Here is a 20,538-nt window from a genome sequence, read left to right on the forward strand (position 1 = left end):
TGGTGAAATATTAAACACATTTCCCTAAGTTCAGAAACAAGGCAAAGATACTCATTTTCATCATTTCTATTCATTACTCTAAAGAAATAAGGCAAGAAAAATTAGCAAAAAATCAAGTTTAGAAATTAGGTAAGACTTTCTTTTATTGGTATTCACAGGATTATATATATAGAAAATCCAAAATAATCCACAAAGTATTGGAATAAATAATTGAATTTATAAATGTCACCAGCTATAAAGTCAATATACAAAAAGATATTGCAATTCTATGTACTAGCCAAAAGCACTGAAAAACAAATAAAAAAAATACAAAGCAAAATAAACCTAGAAATAAATTAAACAAATCAAGATTTCTACAATTAAAACTATAAAACACTCTTGAGAAAAGTTAAAGACAACCTAGGTAAATGGAAAATTATACCATACTCATCAATTGGAAAACTCGATATTGTAAAGATGTCAATTATCCTTAGGTTATTTTACAAAATCAATGCAATTACAGGCATAGTACCAAAAATTCATTTGTGAAAATTAATCCTGAGATTCCAAAATTAATTTGGAAAACCTGGGGAACAGAGAAGGCAAGACAATCTTAAAGAATAAAAAAGTTGGAAGGCTTTCACTACCAGATTTCCAAAAATACTACAAAGCAACATAAATTAAGATCGTATGCTACTGATGCAAGAAAAGACAAATGAACCAAGGGGCAGACATCGCCTAAGCAGAGAGGAAACCATGGTCTCTTTGATAAATCTATATACACACACCTTGATCCCACCTCACGCGCTACAAAAAATTATTCAAAGTAGATCACAGACCTACATTAAAAAACAATAAAGAATCTAGAAGGAAACATAGGAGAATAGATTCATTATCTTGGTCCAGGCAAATAATTCTTAAACAGGTGTCAGATCTCAAGTTGATCTTTATGCTTATTAAAGATTAAGCAGCAATCTTTTTTTTTTTTTTTTTTGACACAGAGTCTCACTCTGTTGCCCACGCTGGAGTGCACTGGCACAATCTTGGCTACCTGCAACCTCCACCTCCCGGGTTCAAGTGATTCTCCTGCCCCAGCCTCCTGAGTAGCTGAGATTACAGGCACAGGCCACCACGCCTGGCTACTGTTTCTTGTAGAGACAGGGTTTCACCATGTTGGCTAGGCTGGTCTCAAACTCCCGACCTCAGGTGATCCGCCCGCCTCGGCTTCCCAAAGTGCTGGGATTATAGGAGTCAGCCACTGTGCCCGGCTGAGCAGCAATCTTTAGCAATCTAAACACAAGTTAACAGATGATACCTGACCTTTCTAAAATGCTCTTTAGGAACTACCTAACCCTGGCCGATTTCCCAGACTTCACAGTTCCTACTTGCTGCTAAGACCAGCATAACAGCTAACAGTATTACCACTGCTTTCAGATCCTACCTGCCCACTCCTGCCTCCTCCCCTCTGCATATGCCCCCAAATTGCTAGGACCCTATGATTCAGTCAGTGCAGACTCTAACCCAGTTTCTGGATAAGCACGGGCACGAACCCTAAACAAGTGAGAGTATTACATTCCCCAGGCCAGTGACTAGAGTACATGGGCAAGTGGCCAGTCAGAGCCAACTAGATTCAATTCTGATCATCATATTGGAACTGTTGAAAAAGACAATCACTCTTTTCTCCCTGAGACTTTAAGCTGGGAAGAAAGTAGCCAGAGTTTCTGGGGCCTGCTATGAAGAGACAACCTGCTTGGAAGAAATGCTAATGCAGGAGGATGCACAGCCAGGACAGGGAGACAGAATTCAACTATATAACATTTTTTTAGCCCCTGAATTTAGCCATGCCTGAAGCTCATTATACCCCAGGACTTTTTAGTAATAAATTATTTAAACCAACAAATTCCCTTTAAAGAATAAAAAGACAAGACAGAGATTGGGAAACGTTATCTGTAATGTATGTATATGTAATATACATATTTTACATAGATATGTAATATATGATACATGGTTTATACGTATCTATACCTGTGTACCTAGATATAGATGTACATACATACAATAAAGGACAAGTAACCAGAAGGAAGCCCTTTACTTTTTTTTTAAAAAAAGGAACCATAAATCTGGGTGTTGTGGCTCATGCCTATAATCCTAGCACTTTGGGAGGCTGAGGTGGGCGGATCACCTGAGGTCAGGAGTCCAAGACCAACCTGTCCAACATGGTGAAACCCTGTAAAAAAAATACAAAACTTAGCCAGGTGTGGTGGCACATGCCTGTAATCCCAGCTACTCGGGAGGCTGAGACAGGAGAATCACTTGAACCCAGGAAGCAGAGATTGCAGTGAGCAAGATCACGCCACTGCACTCCAGCCTAGGTGCAAAAGTCTGTCTCAAAAAAAAAAAAAGAAAGAAAAAGAAAAAAAAGAAAAGATACCATAAATGGGTGAAATGTTTCAACAGGTGCCCTCAAAAAAAAAAAAAAAAATCCGAATAGCCAACAAGCACGTCGAAAAGTACTCAAATTCATAACACATCAGGTAAATGCATACTCTCTGCTGGATGACTACAATCAGAAAGTGCTGGACAAGTGTGTGAAACAACTAGAACTTTCATGCATTGTTTGGGGGATTATTGGTGGAATCAATATTTTTTGGAAACTGGAATACCTACCAAAACTAAACTTAAAGTCTACCCTATGATTCAGAAAATTCATTCCTGCGCATATAGCACTTACCAAGATAAATAAGCCCATACATCTATCAAAAGAACATTTAAAAGTCAAACTACACGTTATGTTGAGCAAAAGAAGCCAAAACACATAACTGTACATACTGTATTTTAACATTTAGATGAAAATCAAGAACAAGCACACCAAGTCAATTATAGTAAGAGTCAAAATTGTGGTTGCCTTGTGGAGTAATGAATCACTGAGAAAGAGGATGAAGGAACTTCCTAAAGTCTTGGAAATGTACTGTGTTTACCAGGACATATACATACATGAAATTTCATTAAGCTGTACATTGAAGATTGGCATACTTCATGCATGTTAGTGTATGTGTAACAAAATAAAAAGTGATTAAGGGGAAATAGAGTTACACTTTTAAAGGGAAAATAGGAGGGAAAATATCATAGTAGTAGAGTTATACTTTTAAAGGGAAAATATAATACTGTAGCTAAAGGTACCTGAAGCAATTCATCTTCTTACATTAAAAAAAAAAAAAAGCGGTAAAATCTTTCCTGTTTAAAGGTTTGAAGTATAAATCTTCCTCCATTTAGACAGGGTGACACCCTGTGGATGCTTACCTCAATTACCAAGGGTAACTTCCCTCATTCTCCACAGCTCTTGCTTTTCTTTTTTTTTTGAGACACAGTCTTGCTCCGTCGCCCAGTTGGAGTGCAGTGGCGCGATCTCGGCTCACTGCAAGCTCTGCCTCCCGGGTTCACGCCACCCTCCTGCCTCAGCTTCCCGAGTAACTGGGACCACAGGCGCCCATCACCACGCCCAGCTAATTTTTTGTATTTTTAGTAGAGATGGGGTTTCACTATGTTAGTCAGGATGATCTCGATCTCCTGACCTCGTGATCCGCCCGCCTTGGCCTCCCCAAGTGCTGGGATTACAGGCGTGAGCCACCGCACCCGGCCAGCTCTTGCTTTTGAGACTTGCAAAACTATCTTTCCCCATGAATAGCGTGACATGATGCGACTGAACTGTGTAAGACAGACTGCAACGCAAGCAAAATGGCAATGCCAGAGCTTGCCAGAAAATCCAAGAAGTTGTATATAGTGATAGCTGTAGAGATGCTGCCTTGGAGGACACTGAAGTCAAGCAAGCATTTAATGTTTGGTTTTTTGTTTTGTTTTGTTTTTGAGAAAGGGTCTCACTCTGTCACTCAAGTTAGAGTGCAGTGGCATGAGCATAGTTAACTGCAGCCTCAAACTCCTGGGCTCAAGTGATCCTCCTGCCTCAGCCTCCTGAGTAGCTGTGACCACAGGCATGCACCATCATGCCCGGCCATAACATTCAGTTTTGAGCAAATATTGATCAATGAGTCCAACAATCCAAAAAATGAGCTGAAAACTAGAGGTCACCAGGCCTTTATACATCTCTCTTCCTGTCTGATGGCCCCACTAAACATAGCATAATGGCTTTTTCTTCCCTTATGCCTTCCAAATCTCATACAAACTCTTATATTAGACAAGTCTAACCTAGAACTGGAGAAAAAAGTGATTTTGGGAAATGTAGTTAATGTAATACAATTTTTACACTCAAAACACTGAATCCAATTCCCAGCCATGAGCAAGGACAAAGAATAAAATATGAAAATAGTATATTAAATTAATTTCTGCTGAAATTACTCACTAGACAATAAAAGCTTTAAACAGTAAAAATTGACCATCTCAGAAACTCTAACGTCTCTCTTAGGAAAAAGAATAGGAAGAAAAATATTGAGTGGGCAAGTTCTACTATCCGCCATGTAGACTAAAAACAAAGCATCAACAAAAACCAAAGTGTCAATATTATAGTGACTACCCATTTAAAGAATGATGGACATAAATTAGAAACCACTTTTTAAAAAAAGACCACTCCTGCCTATACAGAAAAATTTTTTCACATCCTCCATGGATCCAAAAGATTTTGTCATGGAAATCATATTTACATCAGAACCAAAATTAAAGCACCTCATACTAAAAGGTATGTGGCTGGAGCTGAAAAGGTAAATTTATCACCTTAAATGTTCCTATCAGAAAACACTGGTAATCAAAGAGCTAGCAGTCTACTTTAAGGATGAGGCACTGATCTTCATTTCTAGTATGAATTTTCTTATACATAATAAGCAACGTTCATAAAGTTTTCAGTACATGATTTACATACACAGGGTTTCTCTGAAGTGTCCTCAAATCTTCAAAACGATGAGCAACAATTTCCTACTTTCTTACATTCATAGGGTATCTCCACAGTATGAGATCTCACAAGTTGCCTAGGATCTGAAGCTTTGCAGACGTTCCCATATTCCTTACATTTATATGTTTTCTCTAGTGTGAGTTTTCACATGTCTTCGAAAGTAGGCAGGACAAACAAAGGCTTTCCCACATTCTTGACATTCATAGGGCTTCTCTCCAGTGTGGCTTCTCACATGCCTTCGAAAGGATGAGGGACAACTGAAGGCCTTTCCACATTCCAGACATTCAAAGGGTTTCTCTCCAGTGTGCATTCTTGCATGTACAGTAAGGTATGAAGAATGACGAAATGCTTTCCCGCATTCCTTACATTCATAGGGTTTTTCCCCAGTGTGCGTTCTCATGTGGATCCTAAGGGCTGAGGGATAAATAAAGGCTTTCCCACATTTCTTACATTCATAGGGTTTCTCTCCAGTGTGAGTTCTGATATGTACTGTAAGGTGGGAGGAACTAATAAAGGCTTTCCCACACTCCTTACATTCATACGGCTTCTCTCCGCTGTGAGTTCTTAGGTGTTCGGTGAGGGACGAGGAACGACTAAAGGTCTTCCCACACTCCTTACATTCATACTGTATCTTTCCAGTGTGGTCTCTCACATGTGCTCTAAAGGACGAGGGACAACTAAAGGCCTTCCCACATTCCTTACATTCATAGGGTTTCTCTCGACTTTGATTTTTCACATGTGTATTAAGGGAAGTGGGGAGGTAGAAGGCCTTTCCACATTCCAGACATTCATAGGGTTTTTCTCCAGTGTGTTTTCTTATATGGATACTTAAAGAGGAGGGACAATTGTAGGCTTTCCCACATTCCTTACATTTGTAGGGTTTCTCTCCAGTATGTGTCCTCACATGTACAGTGAGTTTTGAGGACTCGCTGAAGGCCTTCCCACACTCTTTACATTCATAAGGCTTCTCTCCAGTGTGAATTCTTATATGTATTATAAGGTGAGAGGAAGAGCTAAAGGCCTTCCCACATTCTTTACATTCATATGGCTTATCTCCACTGTGAATTCTTTTGTGTTTGGAGAGTGAGGAGGAACAACTGAAGGCCTTCCCACATTCCTTACATTCATAAGGCTTATCTCCACTGTGAATTCTTTTGTGTTCTGTGAGCGATGAGGAACAACTAAAAGCTTTCCCACATTCCTTACATTCATAGTTTGTCTTTCCGACGTGAATCTTCATATGTGCCCTGAAGAATGAGGAACAACTGAAGGCCTTGGTACATTCCTTACATTCGTAGGGCTTCTCTTCAGTGGGGGTTTTCATATGCTTCTTGAAACAAGCAAGAAAATGGAAGGCCTTCCCACATTCCTTGCACTGATAGGGTTTGCTTCCAGTATGAGACTTGATGTGATTCTTAAGGGATGAATGATCCACGAAGGCCTTTCCACACTCATGGCATTCATAGGATTTTACTTCAGTGTTTCTCTTGAGTGAATCAAGATTTGGAACTTGGCTGAAAGTCTGTCCATCTTGATTTTCTTCACAACATTCATAGATATTCTCTACCATATGATTTCTTTTAAAAATAAAAGACACATTATTAGTAAGAAATGTCTACCAATTTCAGTGAATGTGTATGTTTTCTGCCCTTCTGTCAAGTTATAAGCCGAAAGTTCTCACAGAGAGTTCTACCATAGCCAATACCGTCACCCACCCAGTTATTGACTCCTGGGATTTTTCTGATAACTGTTTACAACTGAAGTATGTGTCAAACATTCAAAATCTCTGTCTCATTTGTGGAAAAAAATTAATTCATGAAAATTCTTTCTCAAACCACAATCTTTGACCTAGGCTTGTTAATATATACATACTTCTTAAATTTCATGACTTTGAGATTCTCTCCTGAGACACTTTCTCTTTCTCACGAATGGCACTCACCTCAAATGTCTCTCATGGCTTTTGTTCTGATCATCAATACCACAGGACTCCTGGTTTTCATGTAAACTGGAGAACCAGGAATCATTCCTTTTGAATCTTACTATTTTTTGTTCATTGGATATTTTTTCTCCACAAATATCTTGTGGAGCAACTGATTCATTAGTTCTAAGTTGAGTCTCAAAACCTGAAACAGAAAAAGTGAAAGCTTCTGTGAGCAAAGGACTTTTTGCAGAGTGGCGTTTTCAGGACTTTGGCATTAATAGGCGCAAGGGTCAAAATGGTAAGCAATTAACTAAGAAATAATTCTATGAAGATTGAAACTTAAATAACTAAGATAGTATTAGGAGAACAAAACAGAAATGGGATAGAATGCACATGACCAAATGCTACCTTACAAAGAGGAAATGTGGAAGGTCTTTGCCAAGAACAAGGAAAATGTGACAAGACTGATAAAAAGTCAAAATAGTCATCTGAGATATCTGTGGAAGATGAGCTTCCTCATATAAAACAAAGTTTGTTTTTGTTTTTGATTTTAAGTTGATATTTTTCCCCCAACCAAAGCAGTTTCTCCCAAGGATTCTTGCCTTCCTGGTGCTCTCCCATAAAGATGACCTGGATAAGTTCTCTCTTCACTGTCTGCAGGTCCTCCTCTTGTTCCCACTGGCAGATCAGATGGGGTGTGTGTAGCAGATACCCTGCACAAGCAGAAAGGCATATCACAAGGGAAAATAATGAAGAATCACAAACATTTCCATGAGACAGAAACAAAACTTTAGTCTTCTGATATTCTGTGAGTTTAACTGCAACATAATGTCAATTTTTTTTTTTTAAAGGAGAGGTGACAGGCCAGGCGCAGTGGCTCATGCCTGTAATCCCAGCACTTTGCGAGGCCGAGGCAGGTGGATCACAAGGCCAGGGGTTCAAGACCAGCCTGACCAACATGGTGAAACCCCATCTCTACTAAAAATACAAAATTAGCAGGGTGTGGTGGAGCACGCCTATAATCCAAGCTACTCAGGAATCTGAGGCAGGAGAACTGCTTGAACCTGGAAGGCAGAGGTTGCAGTGAGCCGAGATTGTGCCACTGTACTCTAGCCTGGGCGACAGAGCGAGACTCCATCTCAAAAAAAAAAAAAAAAAAAAAAGGAGAGGTGGCAGGAGGAAGCAGCCTCTCTCTGACATATAGAACTGATCTAATGTTCACACCTAAACCTCAGTATCATTCCAAGCTGATCAGTCACAACTGGGACATTTTGTTCTCCTATTGAATATAAATAATTTCACAAAATACTAATCTTGGATAAAGTTACTCTGAGATCATGATAAAATGAAACAAAACAAGGTTACCTCAAAATTTTGGCTAAAGACTTTATGCCACCCACAACATACTCAATAATGGAGTATTACTGAATAATACTGTCAGCAACCAGCAATACTATTCACTTTCTGTCAGCAACCAATCTAAAATGACTGCCCTGTGTCACTAGGCTGAACAACGTCCCCCCAAAATTTATGTTCAAATTGATCAATGGAAAAGAACAGTGGATTCAGAAACAGAGCCACACCGATACAGTCAGCTTACCTTGACAAAATAGCAAAGGCAATACAATGGAGAAAAGATAGTACTGGAACAACTGGACATCCCCAAGCAAAAAAATAAATCTAGACACGGGCCTTAGATTCTTCACAAAAGTTAACGCAAAATGGGTCACAGACCTCACTGTAAAATGCAAAGCTAGAAAACTCCTAGAAGATAACAGGAGAAAAATCTAGATGACTTTCTGTTTGGCAATGACATTTTTAATTTTTTTTAAGAGACAGGGTCTCACTTTATCACCCAGGCTATAGTAGTGGTGTGATCAAAGCTCACTGCAGCCTCAAACTCCTGGACTCAAGTGAGCCTCCAGCCTCCACCTCCCAAGTAACTGGGACTACCAGCGTGTGCCACCACACCCTGGCAATATTTTAGATATAATGCTAAAGCATGATCCATAAAACAAAGAATCAATAACTGAACTTCATGAACATTAAAAATTTCTGCCCTCCGAAAGACAATGTCAAGAGAATGGAAAGATAAGCCACAGCCTGGGAGAAAATATTTGCAAAAAATATATCTGAGAAGGAACTGTTATCAAAAATATATGAAGAGAGTATCAGATTTCATACAGAAAAAAATATATATATTCAGATAACTTAAAACTCAATGTTTTTAAAAAAAAAGACAAAAAAAATGAGCCAAAGACCTTTACAGACACCTCACAAAGAACATATACAGATGGCAAATAAGCATACAAAAAGATGCTCAACATCATAAGTCATCAGGGAAATGCAAATTAAAACAAGGCACCACTACACACCTATTAGAATGGCCCAAATCCTGAACATTCAACAAATGCTGGTGAGGATGAGGAGCAACAGGAACTCTCATTCATTGCCGGTTGGAATGCAAGATGGTATAGCCACTTTGGAAGACAGTTTGGCAGTTTCTTATAAAATTAAACGTCCTCTTACCATAAAATCCAGCAACTGAATTGCACTCCTTTTACCCAAAGGAGTTGAAAACTTATGTCCACATAAAAACCTGCACACCAATGTTCACAGTAGCTTAATTTATAACTACCAAAACGTGTAAGCAACCAAGAAGTCCTTCAGTAGGTCAATGGATAAACGGTGGTACATCCAGACAATAGAGTATTAGCAGTACAAAGAAATGAGCTCTCAAGCCATGAAAAGACATGGAGGAATCTTAAATGTATATTGCTAAGTGAAAGAAGCCAATCTAAAAAGGCTACATACTGCATGATTCCAACTCTATGACATTTTGCAGAAGGCAACAACATTATGGAGACAGTAAGATCAGTGATTGCCAAGATTTAAGAGGGAGGGAAGGAGGGATGAATTGATAGAGCACAGAGGATTTTTTTTTTTTTTTTTTTTTTTTTTTTTGAGACGGAGTCTCGCTCTGTCGCCCAGGCTGGAGTGCAGTGGCCAGATCTCAGCTCACTGCAAGCTCCGCCTCCCGGGTTCCCGCCATTCTCCTGCCTCAGCCTCCCGAGTAGCTGGGACCACAGGCGCCGCCACCTCGCCCGGCTAATTTTTTGTGTTTTTAGTAGAGACGGGGTTTCGCCGTGTTAGCCAGGATGGTCTCGATCTCCTGACCTTGTGATCCGCCCGTCTCGGCCTCCCAAAGTGCTGGGATTACAGGCTTGAGCCACCGCGCCCGGCCTCACAGAGGATTTTTACAGCAGTGAAACTATTCTGTATGATATTATAATGGTGGACACATGTCATTATATATTCTTCCAAACCCACAGAATGTACAATACCAAGAGTGAACCCTAATGTAAATGATGGACTCTGGGCAATGATGATGTATCAATGTAGCTTCATCAGTTATAACAAATGTACCACTCTGGTGGCAGATATTGTTATTAGAGGAGGCTATGCATGTGGGGGGCCAGAGGTTATATGGGAAATCTCTGTACCTTCCACTCAATTCAGCTGTGAACCTAAAACTGCTCTAAAAATAATAATAAAGCCTGCTTGAAAAAAAAAAGAAAACAGAGAAGTCCACTCAGAACCTCAGAATGTTGCCTTATTTATTTATTTATTTATTTATTTATTTATTTTTTAAGGCGGAGTTTCGCTCTGTCTCCCAGGCTGGAGTGCAGTGGCCGGATCTCAGCTCACTGCAAGCTCCGCCTCCCGGGTTTACGCCATTCTCCTGCCTCAGCCTCCCGAGTAGCTGGGACTACAGGCGCCCGCCACCTCGCCCGGCTAGTTTATTTTTTTTGTATTTTTTAGTAGAGACGGGGTTTCACCATGTTAGCCAGGATGGTCTCGATCTCCTGACCTCGTGATCCGCCCGTCTCGGCCTCCCAAAGTGCTGGGATTACAGGCTTGAGCCACCGCGCCCGGCCAAATGTTGCCTTATTTAGAAATCGGGTCTTTACAGATATATTCAAGTTAAGACATGGTTAAACTGGATTAGGATGGGTCCTAAATCCAATGATTGGTGTCCTTATAAGGAGAAAGAGACTTAGAAATCTACGTCTCTTCCTTAGACTTAGGGAAGAAGATGAAGGCAGAGAATGGAATGATGCATCTGTAAGTCAAGGAATGCCAATGATTGCAGCAATCACCAGAAGCCAGGAAGAGAAAAGGGAATCTTTCCCCCAGAGCCTTCAGAGAGAACATGGCCCTGCTGATCCCTTGATTTCAGAAACCCAGCCTCCGGAAATGCTGTGAAGGAACAACTTTCCATTGTTTTTAGCCACCGGTGTGTGATACTCTGTTAGAGAAGGTCTAGGAAACTAATACAGCCTGCTTCCACAGACCCACCCCCAAATCACTCAACTGAAGCACAAATCCTATAATAGGTCTTTTCTAACACCCTCTTACTAGGACATGTAAGAGACATGTATTCTTGCTTGCTGCACTGCAAAATAAACCCAACTTGTTTAACTATAGGTGTGTTCTGGTAGTCTTTGGGTAAAGAACATAGATAGCAGTAAAATCCTCAAAATGTCCAAACTGCAAACCTCCTCCCTGTGTCCTATAGTGATTGCTGAGGTTTATATCCACACTTTCGATACTTAATAAACCTCAAGGCTTTCAACCACAAAAAAAAGCATCAGTTCAATATACAGATGTTTATTTTCTTTCTCTTTTTTTTTTTTTTTTTTTTTTTGAGATGGAGTTTCACTGTTGTTGCCCAGGCTGGAGTGCAATGGTGTGATCTTGGCTCACCGCAACCTCCGCCTCCTGGGTTCAAGCGATTTTCCTGCCTGAGCCTCCCAAGTAGCTGGGATTACAGGCATGTGCCACCACGCCTGGCTAATTTTGTATTCTTAGTAGAGATGGGGTTTCTCCATGTTGCTTAGGCTGGTCTCGAACTCCCGACCTCAGGTGATCTGCCCACCTCGACCTCCCAAAGTGCTGGGATTACAGGCATGAGCCACCGCGCCCGGCCCAGGTGTTTATTTTCATAGGTAAGCCACTAGACTGTAAGTTCCTTGGGGTCAGTGACCATATCTGTCTTATTTATCAATGTCTTCCCATTCCTCAGCCCAAATTCTAGAATAAAGTCAATTTAGTGAGATAAAATAACTTTCTAAACAACTATATGAAAGAATCTTGCCATTCTTACCTAGTGAGGCCAGGTTCTGGAAGTTTTCCAGCATCACCTCTCTGTAGAGGTTCCTCTGAGCAAGATCCAGCAAAGCCCATTCTTCCTGGGTAAAGTCCACAGCCACATCCTCAAAGACCACTGAGTCCTAAAACATACCACAAATTCTATTCAGAAAGGTACAATTCCTCCAATGTGTACAAGAGGACAGATGAGGCTGACAACATCGAGGAAATGAGAGTCATTTCATAGGAAGTTCAGAAGATCCCAGCATCTACTCTAGGACTCAGTCAACAAATCTCTCTTTCGATCTATACATAATTCATCACTGATCAAATCCTGGCTTGTAGATTTAACACTTCTAAAATACTAAATTGCCAGGCAAATTGGGTGAAGCCTATAATCCCAGCACTTTGGGGGGCCAAAGCAGGAGGACTACTTGAGCCCAGGAGTTCAAGACCAGCCTAGGCAACAGAACATGGTGAGAATCAGTCTCTACCAAAATTTTTTTTAAAACAGCTGGGCGTGGTGGCGTGTGCCTATGGTGGCAGCTACTCTGGAGGCTGAGGTGGGTGGGAGGATTGCTTGAGCCGCGAGGTTGAGGCTGCAATGAGCATGACCATGCCACTGCACTCTAGCCTGGACAAAAACCAAAAAAAAAAAAAAAAAAAAAAAAAAACCCACTAAATTTATCTCCCCACAATTTGATGCCAATGAGCTAGGAAAAAACAAAGTGTTTTTCCCACCCTTTTACATAGTCACTCAATACTGTACAGAACACCTCTGACACCAGATGTGTAGGGGATATTTTCCACACACACCAAGCAATTCCCCAGTGGACACCAGCTGGGTATCTTACCATTTGCTTCTGATACTATCTACCTGGAGATTCCACAGGTTGGAGATTCCACAGGTTGGAGATTCCACACGAGGTCCCACTAAACTGCCTCCCACTTCAGATGCCAATCCCAAGTTAAAAGGCTGTCAATTTTACTTCTGACTGGCTAAAATCAGGGCTCCTACTGCCCTCTCCTTGAGTTTGATTAATACGCTGGAACAACTCACAGAACTCAGGGAAACATGTTTATTGGTTTATCACCAAGGACATTACAAAGTACACAGATAAAACAGCCAGATGAAAAGATGGACAGGCCAAGGTATGGTGGGAAGTGGCGCAGAGATTCCATGCCCTCTCCTGGCATGCCACCCTCCAGGAACCACCACACATCCAGCTATCCACGAGCTCCTCAAGCCAGTCCTTTGGGTTTTTAAGGAGGCTCCATCATAGGCATGGCTGACTTAAGTCCCAATCCTCTGATCTTGCCTGCGTCTTTCTGAACCAGCCCCCATTCTGAGGCTCTCTAGGGGCTTCCAGACCCCAGCCATCTCATGAGCACACAAAAGACCCTCTTATTGCTCTAGAGATTACAAGGGTTTTTAGGAACTCTGTGCTAGGAAACAGGATGAAAACCAAATTGTTTTCTTTTTTTTTTTTTTGAGACAGAGTCTCACTCTGTCGCCCAGGCTGGAGTACAGTGGCACCATCTCAGCTTATTACAACCTCCACCTCCCTGGTTCAAGCAGTTCCCCTGCCTCAGCCTCCCAAGTAGTGGGGATTACAGGCACATGCCACCATGCCCAGCGATTTTTTTTTTTTTTTTTTTTTTTTGGTATTTTCAGTAGAGACAGGGTTTCACCATGTTGGCCAGACTGGTCTCGAACTTCCGACTTCAGGCAATCCGCCCACCTCAGCCTCCCAAAGTGCTGAGATTACAGGTGTGAGCCACTGTGCCCAGCCCCAAATATGTATTTCACAATATCATAGATGGTGACCAATGCCAGTCTTACGATGGCCTAGAAAAGTCCAGAGCATATTGAAGAAATGAGAGAAATGCTCTGGAAATGAAATACTTTCCACATTGACATCATCAATTCCTTACTACAGAAATAACTTCACCTGTTACTTTGTTCCCACCATAGCAATCACTACAACATTAAACACAGGGTCAAATCTAGATGGGGTTTTAATGAATAAAAATACACTGAGAGAATAGAAGCTTTTCATTTTTTCCCCCTCTCACAAACCTGAGAGGCCCAGGAGCCTGCACAAGCACAACTTTGAAGTGAGGCCCACAGCTGGTCATACTTCCTTGTATTCTAGGCCAGTAGTCAACAAACTATGGCACATGGACTATATCCAAGCTGCCACTTGAATGCATAAATAAAGTTTTATTGGAACACAATAAAACATGTGTTTACTGTCTATGGCTGCTTTTGCACTAAAATGGCAAAGCTGAATTGCAATAGAAACACTATGGCCAGTCAGACACAGCGGCTCACGCCTGTAATCCCAACACTTTGGGAGGCCGAGCTGGGCATATCACAAGGTCAGGAGATCAAGACCATTCTGGCCAACATGGTGAAACCCCATCTCTACTAAAAATACAAAGTTAGCCAGGAGTGGTGGCACATGGCTGTAGTTGCAGCTACTGGGGAGGCTGAGGCAGGAGAATCGGTTGAACCAGGGAGTTGGAGGCTACAGTGAGCCGAGATGGTGTCACTGCACTCCTGCCCAGTGACAGAGCAAGACTCTGTCTTGAAAAAAAAGAAACACTATGGCCTTCAGTGCCTAAAATATTATGTGATCCAATATAGAAACAGAATGCTGACTTGTGCTCTAAAACACTGAGGGAGACCCGGTGCAATGGAAATATTCTTTTGGACAATTATTCCCTTTTACTTACCTGTATGCTATTTTTCTGTAATTCAACAGTTGTTCTTTCTTCCTCCATGTCCCCTTCATGAAGAAAAGCAGGATATTGAGAAGTTAAAAGTAAAGAAGATAACATGAGAAGCCAGACTTCCCCAAAATTCCCACACTCATGAGCCTAGATGTTGCAGCCCATCAATTATAAGTAACAACTCCCCTCAACACACACACAGACACACACACACACGCAAATATACGCTGCTCTTGTGGGAAAGTAGAACAACCTCACGTCCCCCTAGAGATAGAAAACAGTGCTCTGGTTCTTGCTGATCATAAAGAAGAGGTTAAGAGTGCTATTTTGTAAGTTAACTGAAGACTAGAAAAGTCTGGTTGTATATTTGCCCATGATAACAAAAAGTATAAAATGTATCCAGGAATATCTTCCACAACAAGAATAAACACTCCCTGTCTCAAATTCAAGAAAGCACTGATTTATACGCCAGGCTTCTGGGAGTTCCACTCCCAATATTTCTTACTTCTGCACCACTTGGCGGGCTAACAGGCTTTGCTGCTCAGCCCTAGACCACTACCCCTGCCCCATGAGCTGCAGGGTCCCCAAAACCTGAGAAAGAGCGTCAGCTTTTTTTTTTTTTTTTTGAGACAGAGTCTCCCTCTTTCACCCAGGCTGGAGTGCAGTGGTACGATCACGGCTCACAGCTCACTGCAAACTCCGCCTCCCAGGTTCACGTCATTCTCCTGCCTCGGCCTCCCGAGTAGCTGGGACTACAGGCGCCCGCCACCTCGCCCGGCTAGTTTTTTGTGTGTTTTTAGTAGAGACGGGGTTTCACTGTGTTAGCCAGGATGGTCTTGATCTCCTGACCTCGTGATCCGCCCGTCTCGGCCTCCCAAAGTGTTGGGATCACAGGCGTGAGCCACCGCGCCTGCCCGAGCATCAGCCTATTGAATTCCATATACAGGAGGTAGAGAAGGCCGCTATGTTGTGAAAAACATGCTAAATTTGCCTGCACAGTACAGGAGTAGCAGAGTAAGACTACTTGGCCAAGCGCAGTGGCTCATGCCTGTGATCCCAGGCTTTGGGAGGCCAAGGTGGGTGGATCACAAGGTCAGGAGTTCACGACCAGCCTGACCAACATGTATTTACTAAAAATTCAAAAATTAACCGGCATGGTGACGCGCGACTGTAATCTCAGCTACTCAGGAGGCTGAGGCAGGAGAATCGCTTGAACCCGGAAGGCGGAGGTTGCAGCCAGCTGAGATCACGCCACTGCACTCCAGCCTGGGTGACAGGGGGAGACTCCATCTCAAAAAAACAAACACAAAAATACTTAACCTGTGTCAGACCTGATGTGGTATCTGCAGGGCTGTTTCACAAATTTCAAACAAGGAAATATTAACAGTTACCTCCACTGCAATGGAACAAGTAGCATTTTTAAAAGCCAATAAAAAAACTGTAACATTCTTCACTGTATTAGTAACAATATATGCCAGCTGGGCAACCCTGATGTGAGAATGACTTTGCAAAGAAATGGCCACATTTTAGACTATTTCTCACGGAAGCTCTGCAATTCAAATATTATTATAACCAGTTTAGAATTATCTTAGAAAGACTCAATTAACCACATGTTCAATATTAACCCATTAGACAGCTGCTGAGGCAGGGTATGAATGCAGGCCTATTTGTCTTCAAAACCCAAACACCCCGTGAGTACATTTCTGAACACATACCTTAAATTTTAATTGTTATTAAGCCCCTTATTCCCTAGTTTTACCAGGATTTAGCCTAGAACTCTATTGGGCACCACGGAGAGTGGACAAATGAAGCATTCTAATCAAATATGCTGGGTGTGGTAGCTCTTGCTTGTAATCCCAGCACTTTGGGAGGCAAAAGTGGGGGGATCACATGAGGTCAGGAGTTCGAGACCAGCCTGGCCAAAATGGCAAAACTCCATCTCTACTAAAACTACAAAAATTAGCCGAGCATGGTGGTACACAGCTGTAGTCCCAGCTACTCGGGAGGCTGAGGCAGGAGAATTGTGTGAACTCAGGAGGCGGAGGTTGCAGTGAGCCAAGATCACACCACTACACTCCAGCCTGGGCGACAGAGACAGACTCTGTCTCAAAATAAATAAATAAATAATCAAATATGCTATCTTTGAGCTCCTTCTCCTAAGGCCTATGTTTTGGACAACGACGCTTCCCTTATAGCCCTTACCTCCTTCATTTCATATTTATTTAGGTAACATTTATCCTGACCCTACTAACCCTACTACATGAAGTCACCAGGAATAAGGCATAGGAAAAAAAAAAAAGAAAAAGAAAAATCCTGAAGTAAATGAATGTTATAATATTTTGGAGTAAGACACTAAGTAAACAAAATACATCAGGTAAAGATACATGCTATATAAAAAAATGTAGCACATTATAGGGATAAGGAGACACATAACATATTTATCTTCAGCAAGTCAGGACAGGTAATGTGGCAGGGTAGAAGCAGAAAATTAAAATAACTGTTTCAGATAATGCTGGAATTTCAGAGGGTTTAGTATGTCTACTATATATTTATAAGCATTATCAGCTCCCAGAGGAAAAAAAATCAGTATTGACCAGGCACAGTGGCTCATGCCTGTAACCTCAGCACTTCGGGAGGCCAAGGCAGGTGGATCACAAGGTCAGGAGTTCAAGACCAGCCTGGCCAAGATGGTGAAACCCATCTCTACTAAAAATACAAAAAAATTAGCCGGGCATGGTGGCAGGTGCCTGTAATCCCCACTACTTGGGAGGCTGAGGCAGAGAATTGTTTGAACCCAGGAGGCCGAGGTTGTAGTGAGCCAAGATCGCGCCACCGCACTCCAGCCCGGGGGACGGAGCGAGACTCTGTCTCAAAAAAAAAAAAAAAAAATGGTATTAATAGGCTAGACTATTGATATATGAGGCTGAATAAAGACTAGCATAAAAGTTTAGAAAGAAAATAGAAAATAATATTTTTTAAAACATAGTAAACAGAATCAGAAAAGCTAAAAAAAAAGCATCCGTTGCAAAAAGAAAAACTAATGAAACTGACAAATTCAGCTCTTAAAAAAAAATTTTTTATTTAATTTATTGTTTAAGACAGACTCTCTTTATGTTCCCAGGTTGATCTTATTTCCTAGGCTCTGGCGATCCACCTGCCTTAGCCTCCCACCAGCTGGGACTACAGATGTGCACCACCATAGCCAGCAACAAACTCAGCAATTTTAAGAGCAACAGGGCTTAAAGAACAACAAAAATTATGAACAAGAATGAATCATAATTACAGCTATCATAAGGAGAATATAGAAAAAATTTAAGGAATAAATATGAAGATGCACAGGAAATCAATACATTTCTAGAAAGTAGTACAACTTTCCAGCAATGATCTAAAACCTGATTACATCCACTAATCAAAGAAAAAAAAATCAGCGGTTTAAAACATGGTCAGGCTGGGTGCAGTGGCTCATGCCTGTAATTTCAGCACTTTGGGAGGCAGAGAGCCCATGAGTTCAAGACCTGCCCAGGCAACACGGCGAGACTTCTATTTTCTAAAAAGAAATAGGAATAAAGAAAGGAAAAAAAAAAAAACTACAAACACCTACAGCAAACATCCTATTTAATGGTGAAATGAGAGAATAATTCCTTCTGGAATCAGAAACAAGACAAGGATGTAAATTATATGCTAATTCTGTCGGACACTGTACTGGAGGTCCTGGCAAGTGCAGTAAAGAAATGAAAAGAAATGGAAACTGCAAGGAATAAAAAGGGAAAAGATTGAAACTGACAGATGACCAAATTTTCTGTGTGAAATGTAACCAATCTATAAATAAATGATTCAAATGCATCATTAATGACATAAAGCATCAGTTCACTTTTACCTGAATATAATGTATCAAACTGATGTCCACAGGCAGAGTATAAAATCCAGAGACCAAATACTATCTTTTCTTTTGAGACAGGGTCTCACTCTGTTGCCCATGCTGGAGTGCAGTGATGCGATCTCAGCTCACTGCGACCTCTGCCTCCCGAGTGGCTGGGAACACAGGAGCGCACCTTTTATTTTACTGGTTTTTTTGTTTGTTTGTTGGTTGGTTTTTTTGTAGAGACGGGATCTTGCTATGTTGCCCAGGTTGGCCTCAAACTCCTGGGCTCAAGCGATCCGCCCGCCTCGGCCGCCCAAAGGGCTGGGATTACAGGCGTGAACCACCGCGCCTGGCACAAACACTATCTCATGCATAAAGAGGGCACAGGAGGGGACCGAGCCGAGGCAAATATCACCCCGTGCTCACCCGACTCGCCGCGATCCACAGATCAGCTCACAGAGAACAAGGCTGAGGCGCTTGTCCTTGAGACCCGAATGGCAGAGATGCTCTTCCTTTCTGGAAAGAGAGCAAAGGATGCTTTCAGAGGCTGATGAACTACGACATTCGTTCTCCAACTCTCGCCTGCATCAGAATCACTCCGATTTCTGGACCCAGACCAGAGTTCCCGATTCAGTGAGTTTGGGACCAGCCGCGGCCGCAGGGGCAGCTGACCCGGGCTCTCCGAGGAGGTGCCGCAGCGGCGGGAGGCCCGGGGCGCGGGGTCCGGGCAGGGAGTGACGGGGAGGCAGCCCTTAGACCGCCGATCTTCAAGCCGAGCCCTCAGTCTCCCGCGAACCAGACCCGGTGCAGGCGGGGCGGGGCAGGGCAAGACAGGAAGCCGACGGAAGCAAAAATGTTCTTCAGACGCTGGCGGAGTGGCAGGGTGACATGGCTGCCGACTCGCGCATGCGCAGAAGCGCACTTAGCCTTCCTGTTTCGGCGCTGCAAACGGTGTATGGGGCGGGGCCCGGGAGGCGGGACTTGAGGTGAAGGGGGTGGAGCGGGGAGGAGCAGGGTGCGAAGGAGCGCGAAGGCTGGTTCCAGCCGCAAGTGGATGAGAAATCCTAGTTTCTTCATGATTGGGAGTAAACAGAGAAGAAATAGAACCCTGGACTGGACTTGGATGACTCGGCCTGACGGGCCGAGCTGGGGCTAGACCGGACCTAGGGGCGTGGCTTTTTAAATACTCCAAGGGGCGGGGCTAAGGGTGGAACCACATTGGGAGGGGGCCTTGGTTGAAATTCCTAGTGGGTGGAGACGAGGGCTAGGGGCGGGGCGGGGCTTAAGTGACTAGGCCTAGGAATGGGGCTAAGGCTGGGGCTTCCCATTCAGGTCCCTCAGCCACCACGGATACAGGATGCTCATCAATCGGGTTTATACCTATCCTCCACGTTGCTACAGCCCTGTACACAGGACACATTAATTTGCAACTCTAATATGACACAGACTGTCCTTTCCATTCATTCAGTCCTTTTGGGCCTTTCAGTTTTCCCTTTCATTGTTGTGTTGATAACTTCTCCTATAGAGAGAAGTCATTGATAATTATTTAAATACAACCTTTTACCTGGAAACTTGCTGAATTCTGATAGCTGTCAGTTTATTATTTGGAACATCAAATATAAATGTTTTCTATGCTTATTTTCATTGTTTTAATATGTATAACTCATTTCTTTTTCTTTTTGTGAGGCAATGTCTCAATCTATCACCCAGTCTGGAGTGCAGTGGCGCGACTATGGCTCATTGCAGCCTTGACTTCCCCAGCTCAAGTGATTGTCCCATCTCAGCCTCCCAAGCAGCTGGGAGTATAGACGCATACCACCCCACCCAGCTATTATTTATTTATTTATTTATTTATTTTATTTTATTTTACTTTTTGAGACGGAGTCTCGCTCTGTCGCCCAGGCTGGAGTGCAGTGGCTGGATCTCAGCTCACTGCAAGCTCCGCCTCCCGGGTGTACGCCATTCTCCTGCCTCAGCCTCCCGAGTAGC

General features: G+C 42.5%; 1 protein-coding gene and 1 long non-coding RNA gene across 4 annotated transcripts; both read right to left on the reverse strand.

Moving 5' to 3' along the window:
* Positions 1 to 128: 128 nt before the first annotated feature.
* ZNF699 (zinc finger protein 699) lies at positions 129 to 19,459 on the reverse strand. 3 transcript variants are annotated; one of them, XR_013408826.1, is made up of 7 exons: positions 18,976 to 19,459; positions 14,691 to 14,743; positions 11,968 to 12,094; positions 7,403 to 7,513; positions 6,819 to 7,002; positions 3,595 to 6,456; positions 129 to 2,143 (listed from the first exon to the last, which is right to left on the reverse strand). XR_013408826.1 is itself a non-coding variant. In XM_077977138.1 (7 exons), exons 3-7 carry the CDS (start codon positions 14,736 to 14,738, stop codon positions 4,998 to 5,000), a joined length of 1,929 nt encoding a protein of 642 aa, XP_077833264.1. In that variant the 5' UTR covers positions 14,739 to 14,743; positions 18,976 to 19,065; positions 19,222 to 19,459; the 3' UTR covers positions 3,324 to 4,997. The 3 variants fall into 3 exon arrangements, 2 of the variants coding, with proteins under 2 accessions (XP_077833264.1, XP_014978257.3); XM_077977138.1 differs by lacking the exon at positions 129 to 2,143 and having other exon boundaries at positions 3,324 to 6,456; positions 18,976 to 19,065; positions 19,222 to 19,459; XM_015122771.3 differs by lacking the exon at positions 129 to 2,143 and having other exon boundaries at positions 3,324 to 6,456; positions 18,565 to 19,459.
* On the reverse strand, positions 129 to 19,459 carry LOC144336641 (uncharacterized). The gene is made up of 3 exons (XR_013408861.1): positions 18,894 to 19,459; positions 17,201 to 17,252; positions 129 to 1,001 (listed from the first exon to the last, which is right to left on the reverse strand). It is a non-coding gene; the product is annotated as an uncharacterized LOC144336641 (long non-coding RNA).
* Positions 19,460 to 20,538: the final 1,079 nt, after the last annotated feature.

This window comes from Macaca mulatta, chromosome 19 (genome assembly GCF_049350105.2).
Source record: "Macaca mulatta isolate MMU2019108-1 chromosome 19, T2T-MMU8v2.0, whole genome shotgun sequence".
Lineage (NCBI taxonomy): Eukaryota > Metazoa > Chordata > Mammalia > Primates > Cercopithecidae > Macaca > Macaca mulatta.